A 27,379-nucleotide genomic window follows, 5' to 3' on the forward strand; every position below is an offset into this window, starting at 1 on the left:
TGTGAAGGGAATCCAGACCCACTGACATCTCCAAAAAGGGTTCAGCCACTTCTCTGGAAGATGGAATTACTGCCAGGGTGAGGAGATGCAGCTCAGCCCATCCCCAGTGCAGTGAGTGCAGTCCCACTGTGCGATGGGAGGCAGTTGGTCTGAATCAAAGCTCCTCTCACAAACCACTGTGGGATTGACAGTCCCCCGTTCCTCTCCATCAAAACACCCCAGTGGATTTAATGGAACAATTCTTCTCCCTGGGAATTAGTGAAGCTATTTATAACATCCCTTTTTCCCAGGGTCTCGGTGCCTAACTCCTTCTGTTCCTTCCCCACGTCACTTCCAGCAGCCAGTTGAGTCAGTGACTGTAGGACACTAACTACTGGGTAACCTCAGCATCTTGTTCTCCTCAGTGTACCAAAACATCCCTTTCCTTTCTAACAGCCGAATTTATTGTAAGTAGAAAATTCCTCATCTCTGTTAACGAGACTAATACTTGAACATAATGATCACAATCAAGTTTGGAAATTAAAAAAAAAAAAAAAGAGAGAAAAAAAAGAAGAAGAAAAATTTAAAAAAATAAATGCATTGATTCTTTCTATGTACACTGGCTAAAAAAATACTGCTCTACACTGTAACTTTTAAGTGTAATATTTCTGTATGAATGTCGCCTGGTAGTGTGGGTTTGAGTAGCATTGTGTATGGGTGAACCCACTGGCCTCTGCCATCCACTGGCCTCCCTCACAGCCCTTGGAAAAACAAAGCCTTAAGTATTTGCTCCTTGAACTTTCCTTAATGAGCATGGTTTAAAAAAAATCTTAAAGACATCATACAAAATTTAAAAAAAAAAATTAAAAAATTTAAAAAAAAAGTTTTGAAGTGACGTCATAGTTGGCTAGAGATTCTTAAAAGTTTTTCGTAAATGGGAAAATTAGAAAACATTTATTTGTATTTTTTTAATTTAGAATGTGTAGTCCTGGGCTGTAACAAATATTTAGGTTTCAGAGCTTAGCAGAGTACGTTTCTGACTCCTTGCGTAAGTTAGTACACTTATATCATGTCACTATTTAAATTCTTTTAAGTGTACTATAACCCGTTCTTTAGTGGTAACTCCTGAGCAAAGTTAAGCAATTTGACTAAAGACAGATTAAATTATGTGTTGGCTTGTGTTGCCTTATATTTAAAAAAAAGGAAAAATTGCCTGATTGTGTTATGCCAAATGATAGCAACATGAAGTCCTAATTTATTGTTTATAATCGTATTCCTGCAATCTTTGTGAAAACTGGTAAATATACATCTATGAAATAATGAAAATCCTGAGGCTTTTCATGCAATATTTTTCTGAATCCATTCTGTTGGAGCCAGATTTTGAGTCTGAAGCTGCTTCCCCTACAGTCATCCCATCATCTTCCCCATCCCAAACCCAACCCCAGCGAGGGCTGTGCTCTGACCTCACCCCTCCCTGCCCAGTCAGTCACTGTAAGGTGTTCTGCTACCTGAGTCCATTCCTTTTTACTAAATAAAGCCTTGGCCTCTCCTCTGTTCCGTAGCCTGCTCCAAATCTTAACCCAGACTGTTACTAAAAGCTAATTTTTAACTCCTGCTCTTCTCCCGAGAGCCTGAGCAGAGTCCTGTGCTGTGGTGGTGGTTGCCTGGGAGGTGTTTAGTGGTGTTGGCAGCACGCTGTGAGTTTTTGGGAACTGTTCTGCACAGGTACAGCCACGACCTCCGAGGCTTTGCCCCGGTACAGCAGGACCGGGAAGCAAAAATCCTGCTGAGACTCATCCAGGTGGGACATTGCTTGAAAAAATAAGAATCATTTTACTATTAAAATATACTGAAACCTTTCCTTTTGGTCTGGGAGTGAGATTTTTCTTTGAACCAACCCTTTTCACCTCTGCAGCAGCGCTGTTGTGATGGGCTCTCCATCCTTCCCTGTTCACCCCTAAAGAGAAACACTGTCCTGCCTCATTCCCAGGTGGGATGTTGGGAGCAAAGGTTGGTGTAGGTGCCCAGGGTGGGGGTCTGGCTGTGGCACTGTCACCAGGGGGAGGAAGGAAAGAGTCCTGTGGTGCCCTGTGGGGTAGGAGCTGTGCCCTCCTCTCTCGGAAACACGGAAAAATCTCCTGTGGTTTTTTTTCTGCCTGGTGCAGAATTAATAGGAACCAAAAGGCCGGGAATGTTCCTTCCCCCGGGCTCTCCCAGGAGCCCCTTGTGGGTGGTCGCCAACCTCTGGGGCTCACACTGCTGCTCCTCTTTGTCTTTCTGTCCATCTGTCAGTCCGTGGGGCAGTGCTTTCCCCACCTGTGACTCGAGCACATGGCTCTGCTCCCTGCTGGAACCCGGGTGCCTGCTCTGCTCCTTGAGGAATGAGTAAAGCTCAGCTGTTTCCTGACCTCCTCACCCTCCCTCAGCAGCAGCATCCTCCCCATCCCCACACCACTTCAGAATCTCGAGGTGGATGTTAGGAAGATCCTGGTAAGGATAAACACGAGTGTGGTGTGAAGCCTTCCACAGGGAATCCGTGTCCTGCGTTTGGAGCAGAAGCTTTGCAGCTGTTCAGCCACAAGTTGTTTGTTAGAGCCCAAAGTGAACGTTCTATAAAAGACTCTGGTGAGTTTTCTTTAAGCTTTCCATGTCAGATGTCTCCGGGGGCCTCGGCCGCTCCCGTGGAAACCAAACAGAGCTGTTTACTGGGGATCACTGGGGAAGGAACTGGGAATTGCTGCTGTATTTCATTAAACCACAAGACTGATTATAAAGGCTGCTGCTTCTGTGCTACGGGTACCAATTAGAATTTTCTCTATTATTTCGTCCGCAGGAAAATAAAAAAATAATAATAATTTTAAAAAAAGACACCTGGTACCTCTTCCCCGTCTGCTGGTTTTATGCAGTGTGTATGTGTGGGGCTTGGGTTGTCCCAGGGGGAATTTGGAGAAGGGTCTCCATGGGTTTCTGGGATAGGAATGTGTCAGGCAGAATCTGGCTGACTGTTTCAAGAGGGTGGAAGGTTTGGGAAAACAGAAAGAATGCCAGAGAGAAAGGTGCTGAAGTAATGGTTAAAAATAGGAGTTGAGGAGGGGTGTGAGTCCTGCCAAAATTTTAAAGGGAATTTGTAGCATTTGAAGTCACCTTCCAGAAGATGGGATCTGACAGGGTTTCCTCTCCTGTCCCAGGATTGTATATCTCATTTAATCTTTGCTTCCATCTCTCAGAAGGACAAAACTCAACTCTTCCACTCCATCTCTTGTGCTCACTTGCAAACCTGAGCATCAAAATCCCTCTTTCCTACTGTTCCCCCTGTTTCCCAAATACTATGGACATTTGGTTCCCACATGGTTTTCCTGGAATTTGGGCTAAACCAAGCAGCTAAGCCTGGCTGAGCTTAGGCAGGAAGATCTGTTTGCCCACAGGCACTGCTGCATCCCTCTCCAGCATCCAGAAATTCCAGCACCAGCCACTCTGTCCACCAGAGCTTCAGGATCTCTTCTCCTTTGACTCAAAGCTTCTTTGGTATCTGCTTTCTTCATCCATCCCTCCAACAGGAACAACCTCTTCTGCAAGTTTTCAGGAGGCTTTATCATCATCTCTGCAGCCAGTTGGACATGGAGCGAGGATCTGGTGGAAAAAGATCCAGCAGGGACTTAGTGTGAGCAGCTGCTGCCTCCACTGAGGAATCACCTGCAGCCACAGCTAAGCTGAGGGCTTTGAGTAAAATCCAACACTTTAAAACTTCTCCTTTGGGGACAAATAGGTTTTTCTTCCAAAGATTCTGACCCAAGGTAAGCAACACCAAGATGTTCTCTGCAAACTCCAGCAACTCTGGCAGCTTATGATGTTCGGATAGGAGCAATGTTGGGGATGCTGCAAAAATTCAGAGCTGAAAAGATTCCTGCTCCATGTGTGGCCTTGGGGGGTCTGGAGGGTGGAGGAGCCAAAGGAAAGGGGCACATTGTGGTCAGCAGCTGGAGGAGCACACATTGGACACCCTCCAGCAAGAGCTGCTTTTCAGATGCTCTTCAACATTCAGCAGAGCCAAATCACAATAAAATTACTGAAGTGCTTTATCTGCTTAGTTTAAGTTAGTTTCAAAGCAATTGGGTACTGGCTGTTGATTCTGCTGTGGTGGCTGCAAGCCTGAAAGACGTACCAACAGTGAAGTGAAATTGCACCAAAAAACTGCTACAAAATTTTATCAGCTTTCACTGCCCTCAAACCCCTCAGTTCTGGGGACAAATGGGGAGGGAAGGGCCTAGATGGGGCTTTAATGAAGGATGTGCAAGGAGAATTTTTCTCACGTTTTTCTCCCTATACAGTATCAATGTCTGGTTTCATTGTCTTGGAGAAGAAGCATCAAGAATCAGCTCAATTTAGGGCTCTGTGGTGTGAGCAGGTGAAGTGGTTTTTCCAAAGATCCTCCCTGTCTACAATCCCAGAGGTTAAAGAGGTTTGGGGGTTACTTAGAGCATCTCCACTCTGGTGGGGGTCTCAGGCACAGGGCCCTCCAGTTGGGGTCTCCCTCAATTTTTTGGGTATTTAATAAGATTTTCCTCTCCTGATTTGAGCATCTTCTGAAGTTCCTTCCAGTGTCCCAGTGCTGTCGTGACAAGGGAGCAAGGAGTGAGCTGGCAGCACAAACCTTCAGAATAAACCCTCAAACCAACAAGTCGCCAGGAAGTTTATTTTTAAACTTGATATTTGAAGCTAAATTTAGTAACAAAAATCGATCTGCCTCCCTCTCCTCCGTGAGCATTGAGAACATCTCCCCCCTCCTGCTTTTCTGCAGCCCCAGCCCTGCTGGGGAATCGCCGCCGCATTCCCTGGGAGCGCTGAAGGTTGAGAGGTGCTCCAAGATCCGGCTGACATTTCCACACGTGCCCAGGTAAATGGAGCTGGAGTGCAGCATCCAATAGCACATCCCACAAACAGGGCTGGAAAAGAGCAGGAAAAGGGGGAAAATCAACACAAGCAGGGACAGAGTTGTCTGAGGTGGGGACAGAGACATCTCCAAGCTCCCAGGGTTGTTTTTTATCTCCTCCTTGGCTTCCCTGAGCTCATCCAGGAGTTGCTGCCCAGGCTTCCTCCAGCACCGCTTCCCATTTTTAGTTTATAAGTGATACATGGATTTTGATTTGATTGAAAGTGGTTGGAAGAAAGGGTTGCCAACACCCTGTGTGTGGCCTGGTGAGAGGGACAGAGCTGTCCTTGTACTCTGTCTGTATTTGGGGAGTGGGTATATATACACACAAATAAAAATATAGAAATTAAATCTATGTCATAAATATAAAATATAAAAATAAAATTTATAAACAGCTATTAAGTATAAATTAAATTCATTATAAACATGAATTATGGAATATGTGTAAATATCCAGATAAAATTTCTATAATAAATATCCAGATAAAATTTCTATAATACTAAAGTATTATGTAGTGCAATTATATTGATATATTAAATTTGATATAATAAATATACGCATATAATATAGTAAATATAAAATATTTTGAAGTATTATATATAAAATTTATATATTAACTATATAATAAAAGCGCATAAAACGTGTAAGAACAAAATGCATATTTAATACGAATTACAACAATTTGTTAATGTAACAATTATAATTATTATAATTATTATTCATTAATATAAATTATAAGGCTATAAATTTCTATTAACACCTTCCCCTCACCTCGGTCCCCACGCGGCGGCGCCACCGAGCCGAGCACGGGGCGGGGATGGGGACACGGGGACACCGGGATGGGCTGGAACCGGGCACCGGGATGGGCTGGAACCGGGCACCAGCGTGGGCCAGCACGGGTCACCAGCATGGGTTGGCACTGGACATTAACACACGGGTGGCACTTGGCACCAGTATAGGCTGAAACTGGGCACCAGTATGGGCTGAAACTGGGCACCAGTATGGGCTGGCAATAGACTGGCAATAGTCACCAGTTTGGGCAGGCACTGGCACCAGTACAGTCTGGCACTGGGAAGCATTTTGGGCTAGTATGGGTCACCAGTATGGGCTGGAACTGCCACCACTGTGGGCTGGCACTGGGCCCCAGTACAGGATGATACTGGGCACACCGGGCACCAGTTATGGGCAAGAATGGGGCTGGCACTTGGCACCAGGATGGGGTGACACTGGGTGCCAGTGTGGACACCAGCCCAGGCTGACACTGGACACCAGAATGGGCTGGCATCAGATACCAGTTTGGTGGCCCAGTATGGGCAGGCACAGCACCAGTACAGGCTGGTACTGAGTACCATCAAGGACAGGAGCATTGCCCAGCTCCCCAGAGCCCCGGGCTGCCACACCGGGCCGGGACCTGCTCAGGGGGACATTCCTGGGGTGGGAAACAGGGTATGGGGACACCCCCGGCTGTGCTGTCCCCCCAGCCCAGCCAGGGCCGCAGGGTGCAGCTAATTAGGGGCTAATTGCATTAAACGGGAGCTGCACTAATGCAATTGTGGGATTATCCTGCAGAGACAGAGACCCCCCCCTATTGCTGCTGGGGTGACCGGGGGGATCAGACACACGGACCTGGGGTCTGATCCAGCCTGACCCCCCCTCAGTCTGCCCTAGTGCTCCCCACCATCTCCCACCCCGTTTGCTGGGCATCCCCCGGGGCATTAATTACCCCAGCACTAACGAGGCCGGGGCCCTGCAAGAAAACAGCCCCCCGGGGCTGGCGACCCCCCAGCCCAGCACATCCCCGCTGCTGCCGGTGATTACCGAATTAACCGGCTCCATCTGAGCCCGTCTGCTGCCGGGATGTGGGTCAGGGATTACCCCTCTCCGTGCCCCCCAGCCCAGTCCCCGGCTCTCCCTGGCCCCACCACCCACGGCTGCGCCCAGGAGCATCCCCCGGTCCTGGCATCCCCATCCCAGAGGAAGGAGGTTCAGGCAGCAGTAATAAATACAAGAAAAGTTTATTTGAAACAAAAAAGATGTGGGGAGGGGGCAGCAGCCCCAGCCCGGGGTAATAAATAACAACCTGGGGAGCACCAGTTTACAAAATATGGCTCTGGGCAGTGGGGTCCTGCAGGGTCCCCAGCGAGGCTGGCAGAGGCTGCTGGGCACCTCAGGGAGGGGCTTAGGGGGCCCAGCCCCCCAGCACCCCCGGGCACCTGAGCAGGGGCTGCCCCAGGGGACAGCTGGGGCTGCCGGACAGTCCCAGCCTCAGGAGGGGTGAGGGAGCAGCACCACCCCTGCCTGTCCTGAGAGCCACCATGGCACCCTGGCAGCGTCCCCAAGACAGGGGACACCGGCTGCAGGGGCTCAGCACCACCTGGGGCACCCCTAGGCGGGTGGCCCGGTCACATCCTGTCCCCCTCTGGGGCTCAGGCCAGGATCTTCTGGGGGATCTCCACCGAGGCTTTGATGAAGATGGCGTTGTCCCTCACGTAGTTCCGTTTCCTGATGTCCTCGTGGGAGATGAACTTGGGGTAGCCGAAACCCAGGGTGCTCTCGTCCAGGGAGCTGCGCGAGGCTCCCGGCTTCTGGAAATTTTTCCAGTTGGGGTCGGGGTGGAAGGTCTCGGTGATGTGCTGGGGCTTGGAGAGCGAGGGGTCACTCTGGTCCAGCAAGGAGAAGGTGACACGGTAGGAGAAGGGCCACTCCAGCAGGTTGTCGTACTCGCCCGGCAGCACGCGGATGTAGACGGAGAGGTGGCTGCTCTCCCCGCTGCCGTTTCCATTGAGGAAAGCCGACACCTGGAGCTTGTAGCCGTACTTGTGGGTGTAGAACGGGGGGCTGAAGAACTCGTAGTTGCTGCGGGCTTTGGCCTCCTGCAGCTTGCGGGCGTAGTCGGCGATTTTCCAGATGAGGATCCCGTCGCTGCTCACCGACAGCTCCTCCACGTCCCGACGCAGCTCCAGGATCTCCTGCCGCTGCCGGCTCACCAGGGCACACACCATGCCCAGGTGGGTCTTGGTGCTCTCCTCCAGGTGCCGACCCATGGCCAGCTTGGGGCACTGCAGGGATAGAGAGATCATCAGCAGGAGAGGGCCAGGGACAGCGTGGGGACAGGAGAGAGGTAGCGTGGGGATAACGTGGAGATGTCATTGGAGCTTGCGGGTACAGGGATGTCATGGGGACACAGGGCTGGCACAGGGACATCTGGTTGGGGTGGCAGGGGGACACTTGGGTGGCAAACACAGGGGTGAGGCCATGGAGCCAGATGGATAGGACTGAGCACAAAGGATGGGACAGACATCAGGGCAGGAGCGGTGTGGGGGTGCTGTGGGGTAGAGGCACGACATGGCAGGGACAGCACCCCATGCCCACGGATGCCAGGGCAGGCTGGTCACAGGCACAAAACTCACCCGGTGCTTGCAGCCAGCTTCCTTGAAGGGGCACAGCAGCATGGCAGTGCTGCAGCTCTCCTTGAGGTGGGTGGGCACATCCTCCCGGGCAATGCTGGGTGTCCCACACTGGTTGGGGCATGGCACAGGGTACCGAGGACACTGGTACTGGTGGTTCTGGGGAGTGAGAGAGACTGTCAGTTGGGGCTGGGAGCTGGCAGGGTGAGGGTCTCCATGGGCTCCATCTCACCTGGATGGTGTCAAAGACGAACTCCTTGGAGCAGTAGGTGCAGGGCTGGGTGCGCTTGGGACACTCGGACAGGGCGTGCTGGGACAGCAGGCGCCGCATCATGCGGGCCCCACACTTGTTCTCACAGTACACACTCTCCTGGGGACACGTGCCCTGGTGGCCCTGGGGACCACGACAGTGTCATCACCCTCTGGCTGCCCTCACCAGCCAGCCCTGACAGAGATGGGGACACATGGTGCCCCCACAGCCAGAGGGCACAATGACCCCAAGTCCACACATCCACATCCTCCCCAAGGCTGTCCCCGCCATGGTGTGTCTCCCAGTGTCCCCATCCAGGCCCTGTCCCCACACCCAGGCTGTGTCCCCATGGTGCCCTGCAGCCCACTGAGGTGCCCACACATCCCACACCCCCAGCACAGCCATGCCCACCATGGCACCCCGGCCAGCTGCGTCCCACAGTGTCCCCACCACTGCCCACCTCGAAAGCCTCCCCAGTGAAGTCACTGGCACAGAACTCGCACTTGACCCTGCGCTTGGGGCAGCCGTGCTGGACGTGCTCGGGGAGGTCACGGCGGCTCAGTTTGGCGCTGCACCGGTTGGGGCAGGGGATCACGTTGAAGCCACAGGTGCCGAGGTGGGCCTGGGGGACACAGGGATGGTGATGGGGAGGCCACGGGGTACAACTCTGCCACACCACCCATCCTCCCAGATCCTACCTGGAGGTGCTTGATGAGCCCGCTCCAGCGGCAGCCCTCCTCACTGTGGATGCAGCGGATGGCCAGGCTCAGCACCTGCACCTCCAGCTCGGGGTCAGGATAGATCTGGAGGGGCAGCAATGGTGTATCAGCATGCTGCACCGGGCTCTGGGGGCACACAGCCCCCAGCACAGCCTGGCTGGGAGCCTTGGGCGCGCTGCCTGGGGCCGGATCCCCCCCGGGCACACCAACAAGCGCCCTTTGTCGGGAGCGGGTTTCCGTTCCCCGGCCCCGCGGCACAAAGGGCTCTTGCTTCCGCCCGGGCGCCCGTGCCAGGCTGGCGTGGCTGTGCCAGGCGCTGTCAGAGTCTGGGGACTGGCTGGATGGGCTTGGTGGGGATGTCTCCTTGGAGCAGGGTACCCATCCGTGTGCCAGGCTCACCTTGGCATAGTCCAAAGGCAGCTGGTCTTCTGGACACTTGAAGACGCCTTCGCTGCAAGACACAGAAGGCTCGGGATCACTCGGGGCTGGGGAGTGGCACATCACCAGTGACACAGCCACGATGTCCCAGCGGGTCCCCACCATCCCACCCCAGGACATCGGTGCTGTCCCTGCACTGCCTGAGAGCTCACCCCGTACCAAATCCAGCCACCACCCTGGGGGAGCCGCGGCTCTAATCCTGCTCCATCTGTCTGAGCTGGGAAATGCCCCCGCCAGACACCTCCCCCCACCCCCCAGCCGGGCACGTCGGCCACAGTCCCCAGGGGCCTGGGCCAGCCATGAGAGTGGCACCATCTGGAGCCCCGGCAGCTCCTTGCCCATCCCATCCCCTGGGATTAAGGAGGGTGCCGGCAGGGGCCGGGGCATCTGCGGCCCCAGGTGCTGGAGCCCAGGGGAGGTGGGGGAGAGCAACAGCTGGGCGCCAGATGTGCAGCGCTGATGCGTGTCCTTGGGGCTGCTGCTCCACAGGAAATGGCCCCAGCAGTCACCACGGTGAGACAGGACAGGGACAGGCTGCCGTCCTGGAGGGGTCCCCATCCTGCTGGGCCCCCCAGGATGGGTTGGTCCTCCCAAGGGCTGTCCCCGAGGTGGGAAGGGCCCTGCTCAGCCCTGATGTGCAGAGGAGCAGCTTGAAGTGGATACAGGGACCCAGCCAAAGAGGCAGCCTGGCCTGTGACAAGGCTGGCCAGGAGTCACCATCACCTCTGGTCCTCACATCATTGTGCCTAGGGGTAGGGGAGGGTGTCCAGGCACCATTCCCGATGGACACTGGGGTGGGAGACCACAGGTGCTGCCTACAGGAACATGCAGCAGGGACATAAAGGGACCCTGGCGCTCTGGTGTCTTTGTGGTGATATTGGACAATGTTGTCCTGCCTGGACAGCCCTTGTGCCCATCTAATCACTGCATGCCCTTGGCAGGCACTGCCGTGGCCTCGACCAGAGCTGCCAAGTGGATGTGAGATGCCGGGACGGAGCCAGCAATGCCGCCAGGCACGCGCCAGCCTGGGCTGCCCAGCCATGGCACAGCCACATCCCCTGCAGCCACCATCCCTGTGCTGGAAGTGCAGGTGAACCCCAGGAACCGCAGCCCTGTGTGATCCATGTGGGGAACGGCTGCAACCAGCTCTGCCACGTGCCCACTGTGTTTGTTATGGCTGTTTTTGTGGGAGTCATCCGGGATCCACAGAGATAAAGTGCTGCTCCCAGACACTCCCGGGCACCCCGTGGCATTGCCCCGTGGCTGGAATCACTCTGCTACCTTTCCAGGGCTGCCAGCTGTGCCTGCACCCCGTGCACGGTGTTGGGGTGCTGAGGCTGTTGGGGAAAGTGGGACGACGACCCGAAGCCAGCGCCTAATCCCCGACAAAGCCTCCCCATTCCTCACGCTTGGGCGGGCAGGGAATGTGCTGAGGCAGCACCCGGGGGGACCGTCCTTGCCTCTGACCTTCACGGCGTGTTGGGGCACAGTGAGGTGATGGGGCGGGGAGCCCCAACATCCCCCGGCACCCTTTCCCAGCACCGCGGTGGGGCTGGATGGCTCAAGCCTATGGGATCCCCAAACTGAACCGGGGCAAACGGGCGGTGCTGGGGAGGGCCTGAGGCCGTTTTCCCCCGGGCAGAGCGGAGGTGCCGCGGGAGGGGTGCGGGGGAGGGGGGGACACAGATGCGCTCTGACACGTGCCCCGGGGAACGCCCGGTTTCACAGAAACCGGCCCCGGTGACGGTGGTGCCCAGGAGCCGTCCCCGGGCGAAGGTCGCTCCGGCGGGGAAAGGCCCGGGATGACTTGTCGCTTGTCACTGCTCGGAGAGAGGACGGGCACCCCTTCGCCGCACCCCTGGGACCGCGCCGAGTGCGGCGGCCCCGCACGTGTGCCCCGGCTGCCGGTACCGGTACCGGGTTTGGGGGTCCCAGCCCGCAGGGGTCGGAAGAGGCCCCGGTTCCTCGCTCCCTGTCGGCGCACATGGCCGGGTCCCGCTCACCCGTGGGCGTGGGGACACGGGGGTGGCCGAGCAGCTCTCCCCAAAAACACCCCCGGCCACTTCCTCCGGCGGGGCCGGGGCAGGAAGGGGTTAAGCTCGAATCTCGAAACTCGCCGCTCCGGGCTTCACCCGGCCCTCCTCTTCTTCCTCCTCCTCCTCCTCAGCGAAAGGGGCCACGGGCCGCTGCACCCGCGGGGCGGCTGTCACGGGCTGGGCGCGCCCCGCACCCCCTCCCTGCCCCGGGGCGCCACCGGGCACCCCGCACCTTTCCCCGCCCCGAGGCATCCCTGGGCGCCCCGCACCTTTCCTGGGGCACCCCGCGTCTTTCCCCGGGCATTCTGCATCTTTCCCCGGGGCTCACCGCAGCCGTTCCCCGGTCCGGAGCAGCCCCTCACCCGCAGGCACCCCGCGCCCCTTCCCGGGATATCCCGCATTCCCTCCCGGGCATCCTTACACCCGTGCACCACGCACTCCGACACCGGCCCAGGGCACCCCACACCCTTCTCCGGGGCACCCCCGGACACCGCACCCCGGTGTCGGCGGACGGGGGGGTGGCGGTGGCGAGGAGCGCCCGCTGCCCCGCGGGGTGCGGAACCCCCGGGTCGGGCGGTGCGGGGCTGCGCGACCGGGGCACCCCACGGGGGAAGGGGTGCGCGGAGTAACGTCAGGTCGGGTCGCCCGTGGGGTGATGCGGGGTCTCACCTGAGGAACTCCTGCAGGCAGGTGTCGCAGAAGCGGTGGCCGCAGGTAGAGACGCGGACGGGCTCCCGCATGGGCTTCCCGCAGAGCGGGCACAGCACCCGGCGCCGCGGCCGCTCCAGCAGCTTGTAGTCGTAGCCCGGCATCCCGCCGCCGCCCGGCGCCCGCCGCCGCCGCCCCGCGCCCGCTCGGCTCCGCTCTCCGCGCCCGGCTCCGCCCGGGGGCCGGACGGGGCGGTGGGACCGGCCTGAGCCCGCCCCGCCACTGGGAACGGCATCGGCATCGCCACCGCCCCCCGCCCGGACCCCGCCTCCCCGCCGCCGTACCGGGGGGATGGAGCGGCCCCGGCATCCCGGGGACTCGGGGAGTATCACACCGGGGGCAACCCCTGCAAGGGGTTTAGGGTTGGGGTGCAGCACATCGGGACAGCCACCCTGGGGACTTGGGGAGCACCGCACCGGGCACAGCCCTCTGGGCGGGAGGTTTGGTACCCACCGCACTGGGAACAGCACCCCAGGAGTTTGGGGAGCATCAACATCACATCACGCACGGCCCCCTCACCCACTGCAGCCTCCCCTGGCCCAGGGCTGGGCTCTGGAGACACACGCTGCGGTATCCTCGCTGACCCTACATGCCCTCCTTGACTCAAAGGTGTCCCAGGGATGCCACACTCCTGCAGGCAGCCCGAGGCCACGGTTGTGCCCCTGAGCGAGGCTGGAGATGGGATACAGCTCCCAGTCCTGCTCCCACCACAGAGAGCAGCTCTGTCCCAGCCATCACCCACAGCAGGACATGGAGGGTCGGCCCTGAGCCCTCCACACCACAGGCACGAGGGGTACACACGGTCTTGTGGCTTTGTCTTGCTGGGAGCTCACTCCCCAGGCTGCAGCCAACAGCCTCCCTCGAGCCACGGTTTGTAATTGAGCAAGAACCTGGAGGAGGGAGAATAAAAGCAAATCTGTCTGGCTCCAGCCCCCTCGTCACTCTTTCAGAAATCAGAGCAGCATATGGGAGTATTTGCCCCTTTCCCCAGAGATGGAGCTGAGCAGATGACAGGCTGTGAGCATGTGTTAGTCCCACCAACGCTCACTCCAGCCAGCTTCCCATTAAGGGTGGCAGTTGCTCCAGACCCAAATGTTAGCAGTTTTCAATTAGCAAATGGCAGAGGAGAGGGATTCCTGGGGGACACGCTGAGCAAGTCGAGCTCTATCACTTGTCACTCAAGGAGCTCACGTTACCCTTCTCCCCGAGAGGCTCTGCTTAGAATAAAACCCTGCAGTAGCCCGAAGGGGGGAGGTAGCCTGCTCGCTGCCAGAGCTGCCAGGGAGGGGAGGGTGGCTCATTTCTGGGGTTACCCTCAGGGATGCCAGGTTTTTCTGAGCTGCACTGGGGCTCCCAAATATCAGGGAACCTTGTACTAGGGTACACTGAGCACGATTTGCCATCAGCAGGGGATTTTCCAAGAGATGTGAGTAGCTGCTCGGATGATGGAGAGCACTGAGCTAAACTTTAACCAGCTCCCAGTGATATTGGGAACCCGACAGGTAAAAACAAATGACAGTGGGCAACTGTACAGGGAGCAGTGGGGAGCAACAGCCACCTTGAGCTGGAGTTGAAGTGCTCCTGGGCCGGGTTTGCTGTGACACCCCCAGGGCAGGATCTACCAGCAGCCCCATGGTCCAGCTGGTTCTGCCACCCTGTGCCAGCAGAGCCCAGAGCCAGGCTGCCTCAAACAAGAGATAGGCACAACCCAGACACTCCCTGACACGCTGTGACCTGGCTCCGGCTAAAAGCTGTCCCTGGACACCACTCTGGGACAAGGTTCAGGCCAAAAGGACAGGTCCTAGGTATCCTGGGGGTTGATGGGACTCAAACGACAGGATACATCAGTCCTGTAAACACAGGCAGCCTGTGCCTCCGATGACAACCATGAAACAGCCGACTTTTATCATTATTTACTGCTTCTCTTTGATGTTTTAAAATTAATCTTCCCTAACCTCACCGAAGAGAATCTCTACTAATTAGCCAGGAGCTGACGAAGCCATCAGAAGGTGCTGGTTGCGCCGGCAGGGCGGCTGGGAGGTGTCAGACCCTGCAAACAAAGATCCCTCCTTTTCCCCTCTCCCTTAGCAAAGCCCTCCCCGCACTCAACATCACAGCCAGGCATTTGTCTCACACAAAGGCGACACTCAGGGCAATTCCCTTTGTGGAGGTGATATGTTCTCTGTCTCCCATGATGGGTCACTTCTTGAACCCATCTGAGCTCGAAGAGGCCTCTTGTCCTCTTCCCCAGCCTCTCCTTGCCATTCCATCCTTCAGCCTTCTATTTAACTTAAACTGGAGGGACAGAAAACCAACGCTCCGGCTTCTAAAGAAGTTAAGGTGGAGCCTTTCGCCCCAGGGAAAGGAGTGGGGAGAGTCCTCTCCCGGCTTCTGGGGCCTCGTGCCCAGGGAGGGCAGGGGTAAGGGATCCAGGCAGACGGACAGAGGGACAGCAGCCGCACCTCCTGCCAAAAGCCTCGTGGGAATGAGGATACGACCTCGACAGAGGTGCTAGAATCAAAATAAATCAGCTCCGGGATCAGCAGGCGGTTTGGGCTGTTTCTTGCTACAGTAATCGTCCCAAGTCAGCAGGATCTTGTTTGGAACAGGGACAGCCTTTCCCTGGGTGACAGTGGCCAGAGGGGACCAGGCAGCCTCATCCCACATCACCTCCCCTTCCCGCTCCCCTCCGGCCCTGCCTTTCCTTAGCAGGAAGAGCCGCGGGGACACTGCTCCATCACCAGCTCCACACAACACAGGAACAACAACAACAACAAAAAAAGGATAAAGGGAGAAGCCCTGAGACCTGCAGATTTCACTGGGAGCTTCTGCAGGGAAACAAAGCAGCAGACGTGAGGAATGCAAGTGGCCTATTTGCCCGGGCTGCTCTCTGCCTCCGGCAGCACGGACATGCCTTGGCTTGTCGTTCCAGGAGCTTTTGTTGCTCGGGGCTGGGGGCCTCTTTGTTTCCTTTACCCTTTCGCCGGGCTTGGTCACAGCCCGGTATTAAATTATTCAAATGATCTTGCTGGGCTTCACAGCTGAACTCCTGTGTGGAGAGCCCAGGCTGTGAAATCCCGAGGGCTCCAGCCCTCACTGGAGCCCACGGCCCAGCACAAAGTGCACTGGTCCATGCTGGTCTCCCCAGTCTGGAGCAAAAGATCCCAATATTCAAGCTCGTGACACCTCCAGCCCCAGCACTGCAGTGCAAAGGTGTCATTAAGCCATAAAATCATCCACCTAACACCAATACACTGATAGGAACCGGGGGGAGGGGGGGGGGGGGGGGAGGCGCACCCCTGGATTTGGCAGCCCAGCTGGAGCAGGAAGAGCTTGGCTCCTTGAAGCAGTGGCATTTTGGTACAAGACAAAGGGCGTCCGAACCTCCGTCCTGCCTACTGCTGTCCCAGCCAACGCTCAGCCCTGGCAAGGCTGCAGGAGGAACACCAGCCCCTTCCTATGGGATGTGTTTGAATGTGGTGTGGGGCGAGAGGGGAGCCCCGAGAGCTCTGAACAATACAGGCAAGAGAAATCTGATGCTGAAAGGAGCTGGAGCTGCTGCCAGCTTCACACAGGGAGGAGAGGCAGTGGCCCAGAGAGACTTTGAGGCAATTGAACCCAGCCCTGCAACCACCCTGGTGCCCAGGTTGGTCTGGGAGGAGAAAGCGCCTTCCCCGACACCGCGCTGAGCCGCCTCTGTAACCTGCAGCACAGGAAAGTGCCAAAGGACTGGCAGAACCTTTGAATTCCAGTCGGCTTCCTGGGATAGCAGGGTGTAGCCGCCTGAAAAGGCAGCTCCGCAAGAAACAAAAAAGGCAGGGAAAAACCCGTGCACCCACCCTGCCAGGAGCCAAAAAGGGAGGCTGTGTCTGCAGCCAGGGCTGCACACGCCTCTCCCGGCCGGACGGGACCTGCTCCCTTCCCCAGCTGGAGCCTGGGAGGCGAGGGAAGGCAAGCAGGAGAGCTGCAGAAATTCATTACCTTCCACATGACAGAGGGATCAGTTGGCTTTTACCAGAGCCCGTCGAGGTTTCCCTCATTGAAAACAGGAAAGAATCACAAAAATAATTAGAGAGATTTCATCTCAGCCAGCTTATGAAAGCACCGACTTTATACACAACAGATTGGCAACAGCACAAAGATGGATGTGAAAGGCAAGAGCATTTGCAATGTCAGACGGATCAGAGACAGAAGCTCATCAAAAAATGGCCCAGGGCAAACGCAAGTTAAAAAAAGAAAAGAAGAGGGAAAAAATAAAGGAAAGGAAAAGACCCTTCTGGAGACAAAAACCATGACTCCTGTCCATAACACACAGATGTGCTTCTCCTGCCCGCAAAGACCCCTGGTGAAAACTCATCAGCTCCCTGGACAAATCTGGGTTTAAAAACTTCAAGTACTGATGATCACTGGCTATGTTTTGCTGCTTTCCCTAGCTCAGCTGGGAGCCAGTGAGCCGGTCAGCAGCAGGGCTGAGGGGCCCGAGGACAAATGTCAGCTGGAAGATCCTCCAGCGAGCTCCTGGGGCCAGGGGACGCTGTAATTGGAAAGCTCCAGGTGGCATTTGGGGAGAGCTGTGCAGAACAGGGAGGCTGCTCGTGCTGAGCTCAGCCAGCCGGGCAGGCAGGACCCTCCAAAGTATGTTCAATAAATGGGTGAAACGTTTTAGGGGGGGATGGGAAAGGACAGACTTCTCTAATTAGCAAAGAGGTTTGCATTTAGTCACCCAGCACAGCGCCTGGGGCCCTGACTCCAGACGCTGCTGTGCAAAGGCTGACAGCTCTCTCAGACACAGAGCTGTCAGCCTGGGCTTTGTAACCAGAAATAGTTTCTACAGAGGAAAACAACCTCTGTGCTCCTCTTCCACACAGGCACTTCCAGCAGGGAAGGTAAGAGGCGCGGTGTGACCCCCCTGAAGGCAACACCCGAGCTCTGGGCATGTCCAGGGCAGCGACTCTCAGGCACTGGAGGTTGACAGTGGCAATTCAGTAACTGAGACCAGCTCCGGTTCCTTGGGAACCATCGTTAGGAGCATTCTGTTTCCAGACTGCTGCCTTTGGAGTGCAGCTGAGGAGCTCTGGAGCCTGGAGTGTGCCTGAGCCAAGGCCACCGTGGGCAGCAGGAAGAGCAGGATGTGGCTGCTCTCACTCACTGGGAAGGCGACTCCTCCACGACAGCTGAAACAAAAAGGGTAAAGATCAAGATTTAGTGGAAGCCCCACCTTGATGAAGCCACAAGAGGTGTTCTGCCCCACACAGGCCTGATCCCCAACAGATGGGTACCAAAGTCCCTGTTCCCTTCCTTACAGGAAGCCATTGCAAGACCTCAGTAGTGGCACAAGCGAGGTAACGCCCAGCAGACAGAGCCCAAGCAGGACGAAATGCAGTCACTTGAGGTTTGTGCTCTCCTCCTCCTCTCCAGCCTGGCTTCTCCCAGTTATTCTGTTTGCAGTGGGATTGAGAGAAGGGAGCAACAGCAGCTCATGATAACCTGGGCAGCAGCCCAAGCCAGTCAAAAGCAGAGTTGGCCCCATGGGAGGAGCAGAACAGCCGCCCCAAAGGTGGAGTGCAGCTCGCCTGTGCCAGCACCTCCCGGGCCAGATCACAGCAGCAATGACATCACGTGTGTCACCAGATCTCGTGTTCTCGCTGGAGAAATTTCCAGGCAGACTGAGCTGTGTGAAAGCCCAAATCTCAGCTCTTTACAGAGCTCTTAGTGCTTTTTTGCATGCTGGTTGCTGAGGGATGCTGGGGTAGGCAAGGCTGCTGCCCTCACACCGCTGAGTTTGCACTCCCCATACTGAGACAGGACAAGGTTTTGGGCAGAGGGACAGCAGTGGGGCTACACACTCAGTCCCTGCTCTTACAGTACTGCAGGTGGGAGCCTACAAACCAGCTGCCACAGAGTGTAGGGCGACTCCAGCAGCCAAAGCGGAGAGCAGCCTGCAGTCTTCCTGCAGACACAAAACCCTTTTACTCCCATGACAAATGCCCTACTTGTTCCCGAGCCTGGGGACTCGGCCATTCCCCGTCCCCTTCACGTGGCAGTGTACATCACATGAGAGCTGGGCACTTGTAGGGGAGGAACAGAGCCAGGGCCCATTCCGCTGTGCCGGGGCAGTCAGCCGGGCCTCCTCCCCTCCGGGCTGTAATTAGCCTCCTTGAAGTGGGCTGGGACTGGAATCCCTCAGCCCAGGATGAGGCCATAATCAGCCCAGCAGAGGAGGAAGAAAGGCCCCTGCAGCAGTCTGGGCCAGGCTCCCGTTGTACATCCAGGCAATGGAAGGGCAGGTCATGCCACGGGCACGTTTTAACCGAGCCACGATGCTGCCTTTGGCCCGAGCAGAGAGGAACCACAAAACCATCACTATCTTTTCCAAACCACAATGGAAAGGCAGCAGCCAAAATGACGCCTCAAATCTCAGCTTCTATTTCAGCAGCATCAATTAGAGAGCTGCTCTTTTTGGATGCTCTGTGAACTGCTGGCACGCCAGCTCCCCGCTGGCCGCAGCTTGGCCAGCCTACCTGTCTGGGAGTGCACGATACAGCCTCTGCCATCCCTTTGCTCCCCTTGCCCAGTGGGAGAGGCAGTGTCACAGAGCTGAAGAGCAGCAGGGGAATTATTTTGGGCTTGAAGTTATTTCTATTCATCTACAGTTCAAGAAGGACTAGAACAACACTGAGCTTACGTGCCAGGGTTACTCAGCACAGCTCTGGTCACAAGGCATTGTGTCTGGCTGGGTCCTCATGGCAGGAATCACAGGGACAAAGCCTTTACTCACGCTTTACTGCCAGCAGTGTGTTCCCGTGGCAGCAGGCAACAGAGGTCACCAGGTATGGATGCGTCTCCTCCAGCTGCACTGGCCTTGGCACTCTTGTTTCCTCGTCCTTTCTGCCCAGGCGTCCCCTGGCTCCTTTACCCCATGTGCACACCTCACCATCTGCAGAGGGACAGAAACACCTCACTGCACACCTGCCTTGGCTACAGCAGAGGCAGAGGCCAACCAGGGCCTACTGCAGCCCAGGACCTGGGGGCTTCAGCCTCACCTGCTCCGATGGCCACAGTGAAGGCATCTCCACAAGCCACCACGGTGACCTTCATCGTCTCGAGCCCCACAACCAGGTGGGGCACGCGGCTGTTGCGGCAGGAGTCGGTGCCCAGCTGCCCATGCTGGTTGCTCCCAAAGGTGTAACAGTGGCCAGAGGCTGACAGCAGAGAGGAGAGACACAACTGGGTTTCACTTGGGAAAAACTGAAACCCCTGAAGCTCTTTGCTGTCTCCAGGCTGAGCATCCTTCTCCACAGAGCTTCAGCATTAGGAGCAGGGTGTCTCTTGAGAGACTGCCCATGGGAAACAGGCAGAAGAAAGACAGGGAAAATGCAGGTGTCGCCACCTCAAAATTTAGGCACACACCCTCACCTGTGACAGCAGCCGAATGTGCTGTACCAATGTCAGCACTCACAATGGGCTCTTGGTTCAAAGGGGCTGACTGGGCACACACAAACAAAGTGGCCTCCTCCACCTGGTCCTCTGGGGAAGGCTCCTCTGCTGAGCTGATACGGTCTAGGCCCAGCTTGTTACACCTGCACAGGGAAAAATCTCTAGGATCACACAGAGATGTCTTCTGGAGACCCTTGGTCACAACACAGACAGGGCCAGGAGGGTAAAATGTGGAGCATGGACCCTCACCCCTCTTACCTGTTGCTCCCACAAGCAAGAATCTGGTTCTTCACTGTGAGGATCATGGAAGAATCAATGCCACAGATGACCCTTTGAGCCTCGTGCTCTGGAGGGACTGTCACCTGCTGGGGGCAGTTGTGGCACTCCAGCGTGCCCAGCCCAAGCCGACCTGTCAGGAGGAACAGAGCAAGGAACAGCTGATGGAAACACACACCCTGAGCACACACCGACTGAGAGCTGCACTGACACAGCTGCTGTAAGAGCCCAGAAAGCAGCAAAAACCAAAGCACAGAGGTCCTGGTATGCAGCAAAACAGCTGCAGATCTTCCACACCCACCCACCCTGCCACATCTGGAGGGGACTATGGGCAAGCAGGGCCAGCAAAGGAAGTGGGTACAGGCACAAGCCCTGTTCTGCAAAACAGACATCTCTTACCATTATCTCCCCTGCCCCAGGCAAACACTTCCCGTTCGTTGGAGACTGCCAGGACGTGAGACGCACCACAAGCCACCTGCACCATCTCGTAGCCCAGCAGGGCCTCCACAATCTTGGGCTGGCAGGGGAAGAGCAGCAGCCGTCAGCCGAGACCTCCCAGCCTGCCCGGCTGCTCCCATTCCTCCCACCCAGCCCCCCCAGACTCAACACAGCGCTGGCAGCATCCCAGTTTTCATCCAACACAAACAACAGAGAAGTTTCTTTTTTTTTTTTTTCCCAAACAGTCTTCAAAGGGATAAGAGACTACGTGCATGCAGCACAGAAGATAATGCAAACATCTCTGGGGCGGAAGAAAGCAGTCAGCATGAGAATTTGGAGAGGGAAGAGGTTCAACAAGGGTTGGGATTCGCCCCCCTGCCCATTTGGGGAGTGCCAGGGGCTGTGAATGCCTGCTCTGAGCAGGCAGGGGCTTGGTGCAGGATGCGTTGGCTCAAAGGCTCTTGTGCAGAGGAGCTGTGATTTAACGGCTCAGATTCATTAGGGTGTGGAGGGACCAGGATCTCCACATTTCTCCCAGCCCCTGCTGTGACCTGCTGTTAGATCTGACACCTCGCCTCATACTCATTATCCTCCTCAAGTGAAAAGCACCGTTTGTTGGGATCTGGCTGCTGCTTCCAATTGGTCTCCCCTCCCCAGCCATAAGCAGGGAGCAGCTCAGCTCTGGGAGGAGCAGGAACAAACGGGCCAGCTGACCACACTGACAAATGGCACCAGTCCCCAGGCTCGGCTGGAAGCCATGGGCTGCTGCCACATCCGAGGGCAGGCAAGGAAGAAGCTGGAAAGGAGCAATGAGGCCCCAGCCCCAGTGTTCTGAGCCAATCGGAAACACACAGCTCTTCTTTAAATACTGGCTCTTTTGAAAAATAACTTTTCTCAGTGAACCCTGGCAGCTGCAGGCCAAGAGTGAAGCAGGCAGGTGTGTGATTGGAGGCAGGCTCCAAGCTGGGAGCCTGCCAACAGCAACCACAAGGCAGCTCTTGACTTCCCCCACGCTCAAAGGGATCATTGTGTAGGGGGGAGAGAAAGAGAGAGGCAGGTTGGATCTTTTAAAACCCGCAGTGACAGGGAGAGGTGGGGGAGGGCGTCAGATGCCAAAGCATGCCTGGGATGCACATCCCTGGAGCTGGGATGAGCCCGCTCACATGGTGCAGATCCATCCTTTACCCCGGGGGAACAGCACGCCCAGCACCCTCACCACCAACCTGGCTCACATCCGTGAAGTTTCCATGCCCCAAACAGCCATTGCTACCGCTGCCGAAAGTCATGATTATTCCCCTATCTGGAGGAGCAGAAAGGAGCCTTGTCAGTGGCACAGTGAGGCCCTGCAAGGCACACGTGAGGTCCTGCGAGGTGACACAGCCAATGGGGTGGCCATGGCTCCCAGGACACTGGACCCACTCGGGCTCATGAGCCGCAGGGGCCACAAGCCTTCAGAGAGCTTCCAGGGAGCTGCAGCCTCACCATTCTGCAACGGCTCAACAAACAAACAGCAGTGATAAGAGAGCTGAGATAACATTGCTGCGGCTGTGTACGCAGGAGCTGTGAACCCTACGGTTTGTCAAGGTGTTAAAGTCACAGAGGCACTCCCTGAGCAGCTGCCCAGCAGAGGGGTGACAGGAAACACCATGGGAGGTAGGATAAACACATGCCCATGAAGTTTGCCCACTGTGTATCTGTGTTTTGCTGCCCTGACCCCCAGCAGAAGAGCAAACAGAGCTCCCACAGGACCACTGGGACGGCTTTGCTCCACAAACATGGCCTTGGACTGGTGTGTGTGCTCCCCTTCCACACAGAACACTTCCTGGACTGCTCTGAGGGGGCTTCAAACCCTGCTTTCCTGCAGTTTGAGGACAACTAGCCCTGCAGCAGCTCACACTGACTCTCACTGTGACACCAGTCATTGCTGGTCACTGCATGTGCCCATGTCATGCTCATGGAGTATGTGTCAGAGATCCTCCTCACACTGCAGTCCCCACTGTCAGTTCTGATTTCAGGTGACACCAATGCAGCCAGGACAACAAGAACAGGAGATTTCACAGAATCATAGAATAATTTAGGTCGAAAAAGATCTTTAAGATCATCTTAGTCCAACTGTTTGTGGACTGACCCCCACATGATGTCATATGAGAGGCCACAGAGGCTTCTGTGTCACCCCAGCCCAGAGCATCTCTCTTATTCCTCTCTGAGCAGGCTCCCCAGGCAGCCCCATTGGGTTTTAGGGGGTTCTGGGACTCAGGAAGGCAAAAGCAGGAGGTAGCAGCTCACCTGTGAGGCAGGCTGTGAAAAGATCACCACAGGACACATGTTTGATGGTCACTCCAGACTGGCCCTCCAGAAAGCGGGACACAAACTGAGGCTGGAGCTGCTCGGTGGCTCCTGGGAGAGAAGGACCCCCAGCAGCACCCATGGGAGGAGCCTGATGGAAAGAAGCAATGGAAGAGCTGGGTTGGAGAACACTGATGAACCCCTTCCCACAGGCTTATCAGCATTGCCCACACCCTGGCTGGGACTGCAGTCCTGGAGGAGGCAGTGCCAGGGTCTGTGAGTGAACAGAAAAGCCTCCTTCACAGAAATCACACATCCAAGGCTCCACAGCATCAACAGCCTGCCCCAGGTTCCCTGTCACTCACCTCCCACAGGATGAGCCTCCCAGATTTGGTGACTCCAGCCTTCTGTGTCCTGCCAGCAGAGACCTGCACCACCTCGGTGTTCAGCATGGGCAGGCGGAGAGGGGTGGTGATCCCACTGCCCCACGTGTAGATGGATGACAGTGGGGGTGGGATTCCTGTCCTGGCTGAACCACATCGGACACCTGTGGGGCACAGAGAAATCATTCATGTGGATCTCTGACTCTCCTCGCACAGGAAAAGCCACAGCACCAGCCAGTCTAGGTGCCAGCACAGCTGCCAGAGCCAGATCAGTGCTGGTCCAAGGGGCTGCAGGGCTCCTCCAGAGCTCAGGGAAGGTGACATCTCTTAAGATCCTCTCTCCAGAACCCTGAGTGCCTGTGTGACTTGTGTAATCCAAAGGAAAGGGTCCTTCCAAATGGAGCTGAGTTGAACACATCGTGCCAGAACTCACCCCTCTGCCTGGCACTGCTCGCCCGTCCCCCTGTCCGGCTGTGGGTCACTGTGGGCACTGGAGCCAAGGGTTTTTCAGGCCTGCCAAACCAAAATCCAGCCTTTAATGTCCTGCAGAGCCCTGGATCACAGAATGTCTGGGCAGAGCTACAGCAGAAGCCACGGGTGAATCACTCACAGTGCTGCTCTTTGTCAGTGCTTTAAACAACCTGACAGAGGGGAGCTGGCACCAGTTCACTTTCCCCTGTGCTCACAACTCTCTGTTTGTCGTCACTGTGATGACAAGCCCACACCTGGCATGGCACCTGCCTGGCTCTGAGCCCCTGGGCCAAGCTCAGCCAGCAGCAGCTGCACATTAGGCAGCACAGGAGAGCTGCATTGGGAAGATGCTCTCTTTGGAGCTCAGAACAGAGGCAGTGAGCTGGTCAGACACATTGTGGGCTGTGGCAGCCCCTCCCAAGGGACACTGAGGTGGCAGTGTCACTTGCCTCCTCATTTTGACGCTGCCCACGTCTGTGTAGAGGTTCAGGAGGGGCCGGATGCAGATGGCCTGGGCCATGATTTCATTCAGCTGGGGCCGCTTGGAAGGGTCCAAGTTGAGCATGCTGAGGATGAGCTGGCGCAGGTCGGGGCTGTATCGATCTGATATTGGGGCAAACGTCCCGCTCATGATCTTCAACACTAAGGCAGGAAGGTTCTGGAGAGAAAACAAGAGACAAACAGTGGCTGGGCAGTCAGGGGCGAGGCCGAGAAGGAAGGAGCTCTCAGCACTGCCCTCTGCTTTCCCACTTCCCGGCTGGATGAGAAGTGATCCCAGCATACATTTGCACCTCTGTGAGAGGCCATGGCTCCCTGTGCTACACGTGAACCACGTTGCTCTTACCGCAGCTTCAAAAGCCCTCTTGAGGCTGGCGAGCTCATAGAGCACACAGCCCAGGGCCCAGATGTCACTCTTCTGGTTGTAAGGCTTCCCTTCACAGAGCTCTGGGGAGATGTAGCACGGTGTTCCCACCACCTACAGGAGACAAAAATTTACCACAGTGCAGTGAAGTGAAAAGAGGAAGGCTTGGTGCAGAGCTGGCTGGAACACCACCACCTAAAGCTCTACAGAGCTGAGCTTTTGTTCCCTTGGCATCAACAGCTGCCTGACAACTTCACTGAAAAACAAGAGGATTTGCCTTTCCAGTGACACATACAGTGATTGCCTCTAATTTTGCTTCTATGCACTTGAGAGAATCAGAGCCCAGAGTGCGGAGCATGATACAAACGTCAGCTCAGATTAGCCCAGGTGGGGAGACACTCAAATGTCAAGCAGAGAAAGGAGATTAAGGCAGGATGGGAGTGCACAGGCAGGAATTTATTTGCTAAGGATGTGTCAGACAAGTCTGCAAACACCACCCCTAGCAGGAGCCACCCTGTCTGCCCTCACCAGTGGGCCCAGACACCCCATCCTCTCCCAGCTTTGGGCAGGTCTTTCTTACCTTTGTGCAACCCACAGAGCCACAGCAAACTCGGGCATAAAGCTATCAGCCAAGGAACAAAGCAGCATTGCCCTAAGCCACTTCCCAGAGACTACTGTGAGCCAAATCCAGAGTTTCCAGCCTGCTGCCATGGGGTAAGAAGGTCCCCTGCCACTCACCGTGTAGGCTTTGCTCTTGCTGCTCAAGATTTTGGAGATGCCAAAGTCTCCGATCTTGACAATCATGCGATGCTTGTCTAGGAGGATGTTCTGGGTCTTCAGGTCACGGTGCAGGATCTGCTTGGTGTGCACGTGGTGCAGTGCTAGGAGGATCTGCACAAAGAAGTGCAGGATGGTGTCCTCATCCAGCAAGGAATTACAGCGCTTGTGGATGAACTCTGCCAGAGTGCCCCCTGCAAGGAACAATAAAAGGCTGAGGGCACGGGGAGCTGCACAGGACAGCACAAACCCGGCCTAAAACAGGGGGATTTTGCCATTTTGGCATCCTAACAAGACAAGCATGCGGGAAAAACACATCCTGGTGGGATACACAGCACAACCTCCAATGCTCCTGAACAATGGCAGCACAGTTGGTGGGAGGAAGAAACAGCCAGAGAGAAGTTACTCTTGACATATTATCAAAAGCAGCAGGAAAAGAAACACTAAAATTACAGCTCTTGGAAGAGGACATAAGCCTCCACGACAGAACAAGATCAGCCTGTTCTGCAGAGGAAAATTCTTGCAGTCCAAGAGGCCACGTGGCACAGAGAGGCCCCTGTCGGGAAGGGGAGGTCCAGATTCAGGGCTCATGTACAGCTTTTAGCAAACCCTCATGCAAATGTTGATTTCACCTGAAACTCCACTGGAAGTCTGGTTAGAAACCTGGGGCCAACAGAGTTGACACAGGGAAATGTGCCTGAAACCTGAGCCAAGGGCAGATGGTAATATGCTGATCAGGGACAGAGGAGTTTGAAATCTCCTTGTTTTGGATATGGTTAGCAGGTGTAAGGCATATAATCATGGAGTGGCGGAAGTTGGAAGGGACCTTGCAAAGTTGCCGCTCAAGCAGGGCTACTGAGGTTGTCCAGGACCAGAATCTCTCTTTTGAGTATCTTCAAGGATGGTGACTCCACAACCAGCATCAATGCTTGGTCATTTGGCTCATGGTCAATTTGGTGCCCACCAAGAAACACAGATACTTTTCTACAAAAAAGTCTCCTCAAGAGAGACATGCCTGGACTCCTGGGGATCTTTACAAGGTCTCATGACACAAGACCACAGCAGCTTGACCCAAAAAGAGCCAAGTGCTTAGCATCCCCTGGACCTGCCGAGGGACAGCTACAGGGGGACAATAGGGCACACCTGGGGCGTATTCCATGGCGATCATGAGTGCCTTGTCCTCCAGAAAGTTCTCATAGTACTCGATGACATTGGGGTGGCTGAGCAGCTTAAGGACCTGGCACTCGTTCTGTGCTGCCAGCCGCTCATCCTTGCTCATCTGCTCCACCGGGATCTGCTTCAGGATCACCAGCTTCTGGTCGGCCTTGCGCAGACACAGGTGCACGATGCTGCGGGGACGGAGGACACAACACAGGGCCTCGCCATTACCTTGGGGTGACACAGGTCGCCTGCAATCCCCGCGCCCCAGGGTGTCACGCACTCTTTGCCGTATCCCCCCGGGTGCCACACTCCGGCCAACCCCGTATTGCCGTGGCCACAAGCGCCTCGCTGCCACGGGGACGTGATTTAAAGGCCTCCCGTCCGGAGGCAGAAATACTGGGGACCTCCCCATCGCCCATCCCCGGCGCCCCCTCACCCGAAGGCCCCTCTCCCCACCACCCGGATCCGCTCGTATTTCTCCATGCCCGGGCCCGGCTCCTCCCGTCTCCATGGAGACACTTCCGCGCTGCTACGGCGTCCGCGGGTGGACAAACCGCGCCGCGTGTGTAAGGCCTGGGGGGCCGCGTGTGTCGGCCGGGGGTGGGAGGGAGTAACCCCAGCCCCGGCTTGGGTGGCACCCCAGTGCCACCGGGAGCCAGACCCTCTTGGGTAGCATCCAGAGAGAGAGGTTTGGGGTGCGCTGGGCTGCCCGCCCCGACTGGGGTTCGCCAGCAGGGCCCCCCGCACCCCCAGAGAGTGGCGGTGTCCCCAGCAGCCTCCGGCTCCGAGCCTGGAGGGGCACCCACTGCGGGTGGGCTGCG

At 56.2% G+C, this 27,379-nt stretch overlaps 2 protein-coding genes across 3 annotated transcripts; both read right to left on the reverse strand.

The window, feature by feature from the left end:
* Positions 1–7,335: 7,335 nt before the first annotated feature.
* On the reverse strand, positions 7,336–12,571 carry TRAF4 (TNF receptor associated factor 4). Its single transcript, XM_062507090.1, has 7 exons — positions 12,429–12,571; positions 9,685–9,736; positions 9,265–9,369; positions 9,027–9,188; positions 8,549–8,710; positions 8,320–8,475; positions 7,336–7,968 (listed from the first exon to the last, which is right to left on the reverse strand). Exons 1-7 carry the CDS (start codon positions 12,569–12,571, stop codon positions 7,336–7,338), a joined length of 1,413 nt encoding a protein of 470 aa, XP_062363074.1.
* A 3,844-nt stretch (positions 12,572–16,415) lies between these two features.
* NEK8 (NIMA related kinase 8) lies at positions 16,416–27,056 on the reverse strand. 2 transcript variants are annotated; one of them, XM_062507083.1, is made up of 15 exons: positions 26,995–27,056; positions 26,541–26,746; positions 25,359–25,591; positions 24,603–24,734; positions 24,208–24,416; positions 23,721–23,800; positions 23,270–23,451; positions 22,905–23,055; positions 21,842–21,918; positions 20,580–20,697; positions 20,163–20,313; positions 19,884–20,047; positions 19,511–19,669; positions 19,246–19,404; positions 16,416–17,641 (listed from the first exon to the last, which is right to left on the reverse strand). In XM_062507083.1, exons 1-15 carry the CDS (start codon positions 27,039–27,041, stop codon positions 17,613–17,615), a joined length of 2,097 nt encoding a protein of 698 aa, XP_062363067.1. In that variant the 5' UTR covers positions 27,042–27,056; the 3' UTR covers positions 16,416–17,612. The 2 variants fall into 2 exon arrangements, with proteins under 2 accessions (XP_062363067.1, XP_062363065.1); XM_062507081.1 differs by lacking the exon at positions 16,416–17,641 and adding an exon at positions 18,092–18,138 and having other exon boundaries at positions 26,995–27,041.
* Between the last annotated feature and the right edge of the window lie 323 nt (positions 27,057–27,379).

This window comes from Cinclus cinclus, chromosome 22 (assembly GCF_963662255.1).
Source record: "Cinclus cinclus chromosome 22, bCinCin1.1, whole genome shotgun sequence".
In the NCBI taxonomy this organism is placed as follows: domain Eukaryota; kingdom Metazoa; phylum Chordata; class Aves; order Passeriformes; family Cinclidae; genus Cinclus; species Cinclus cinclus.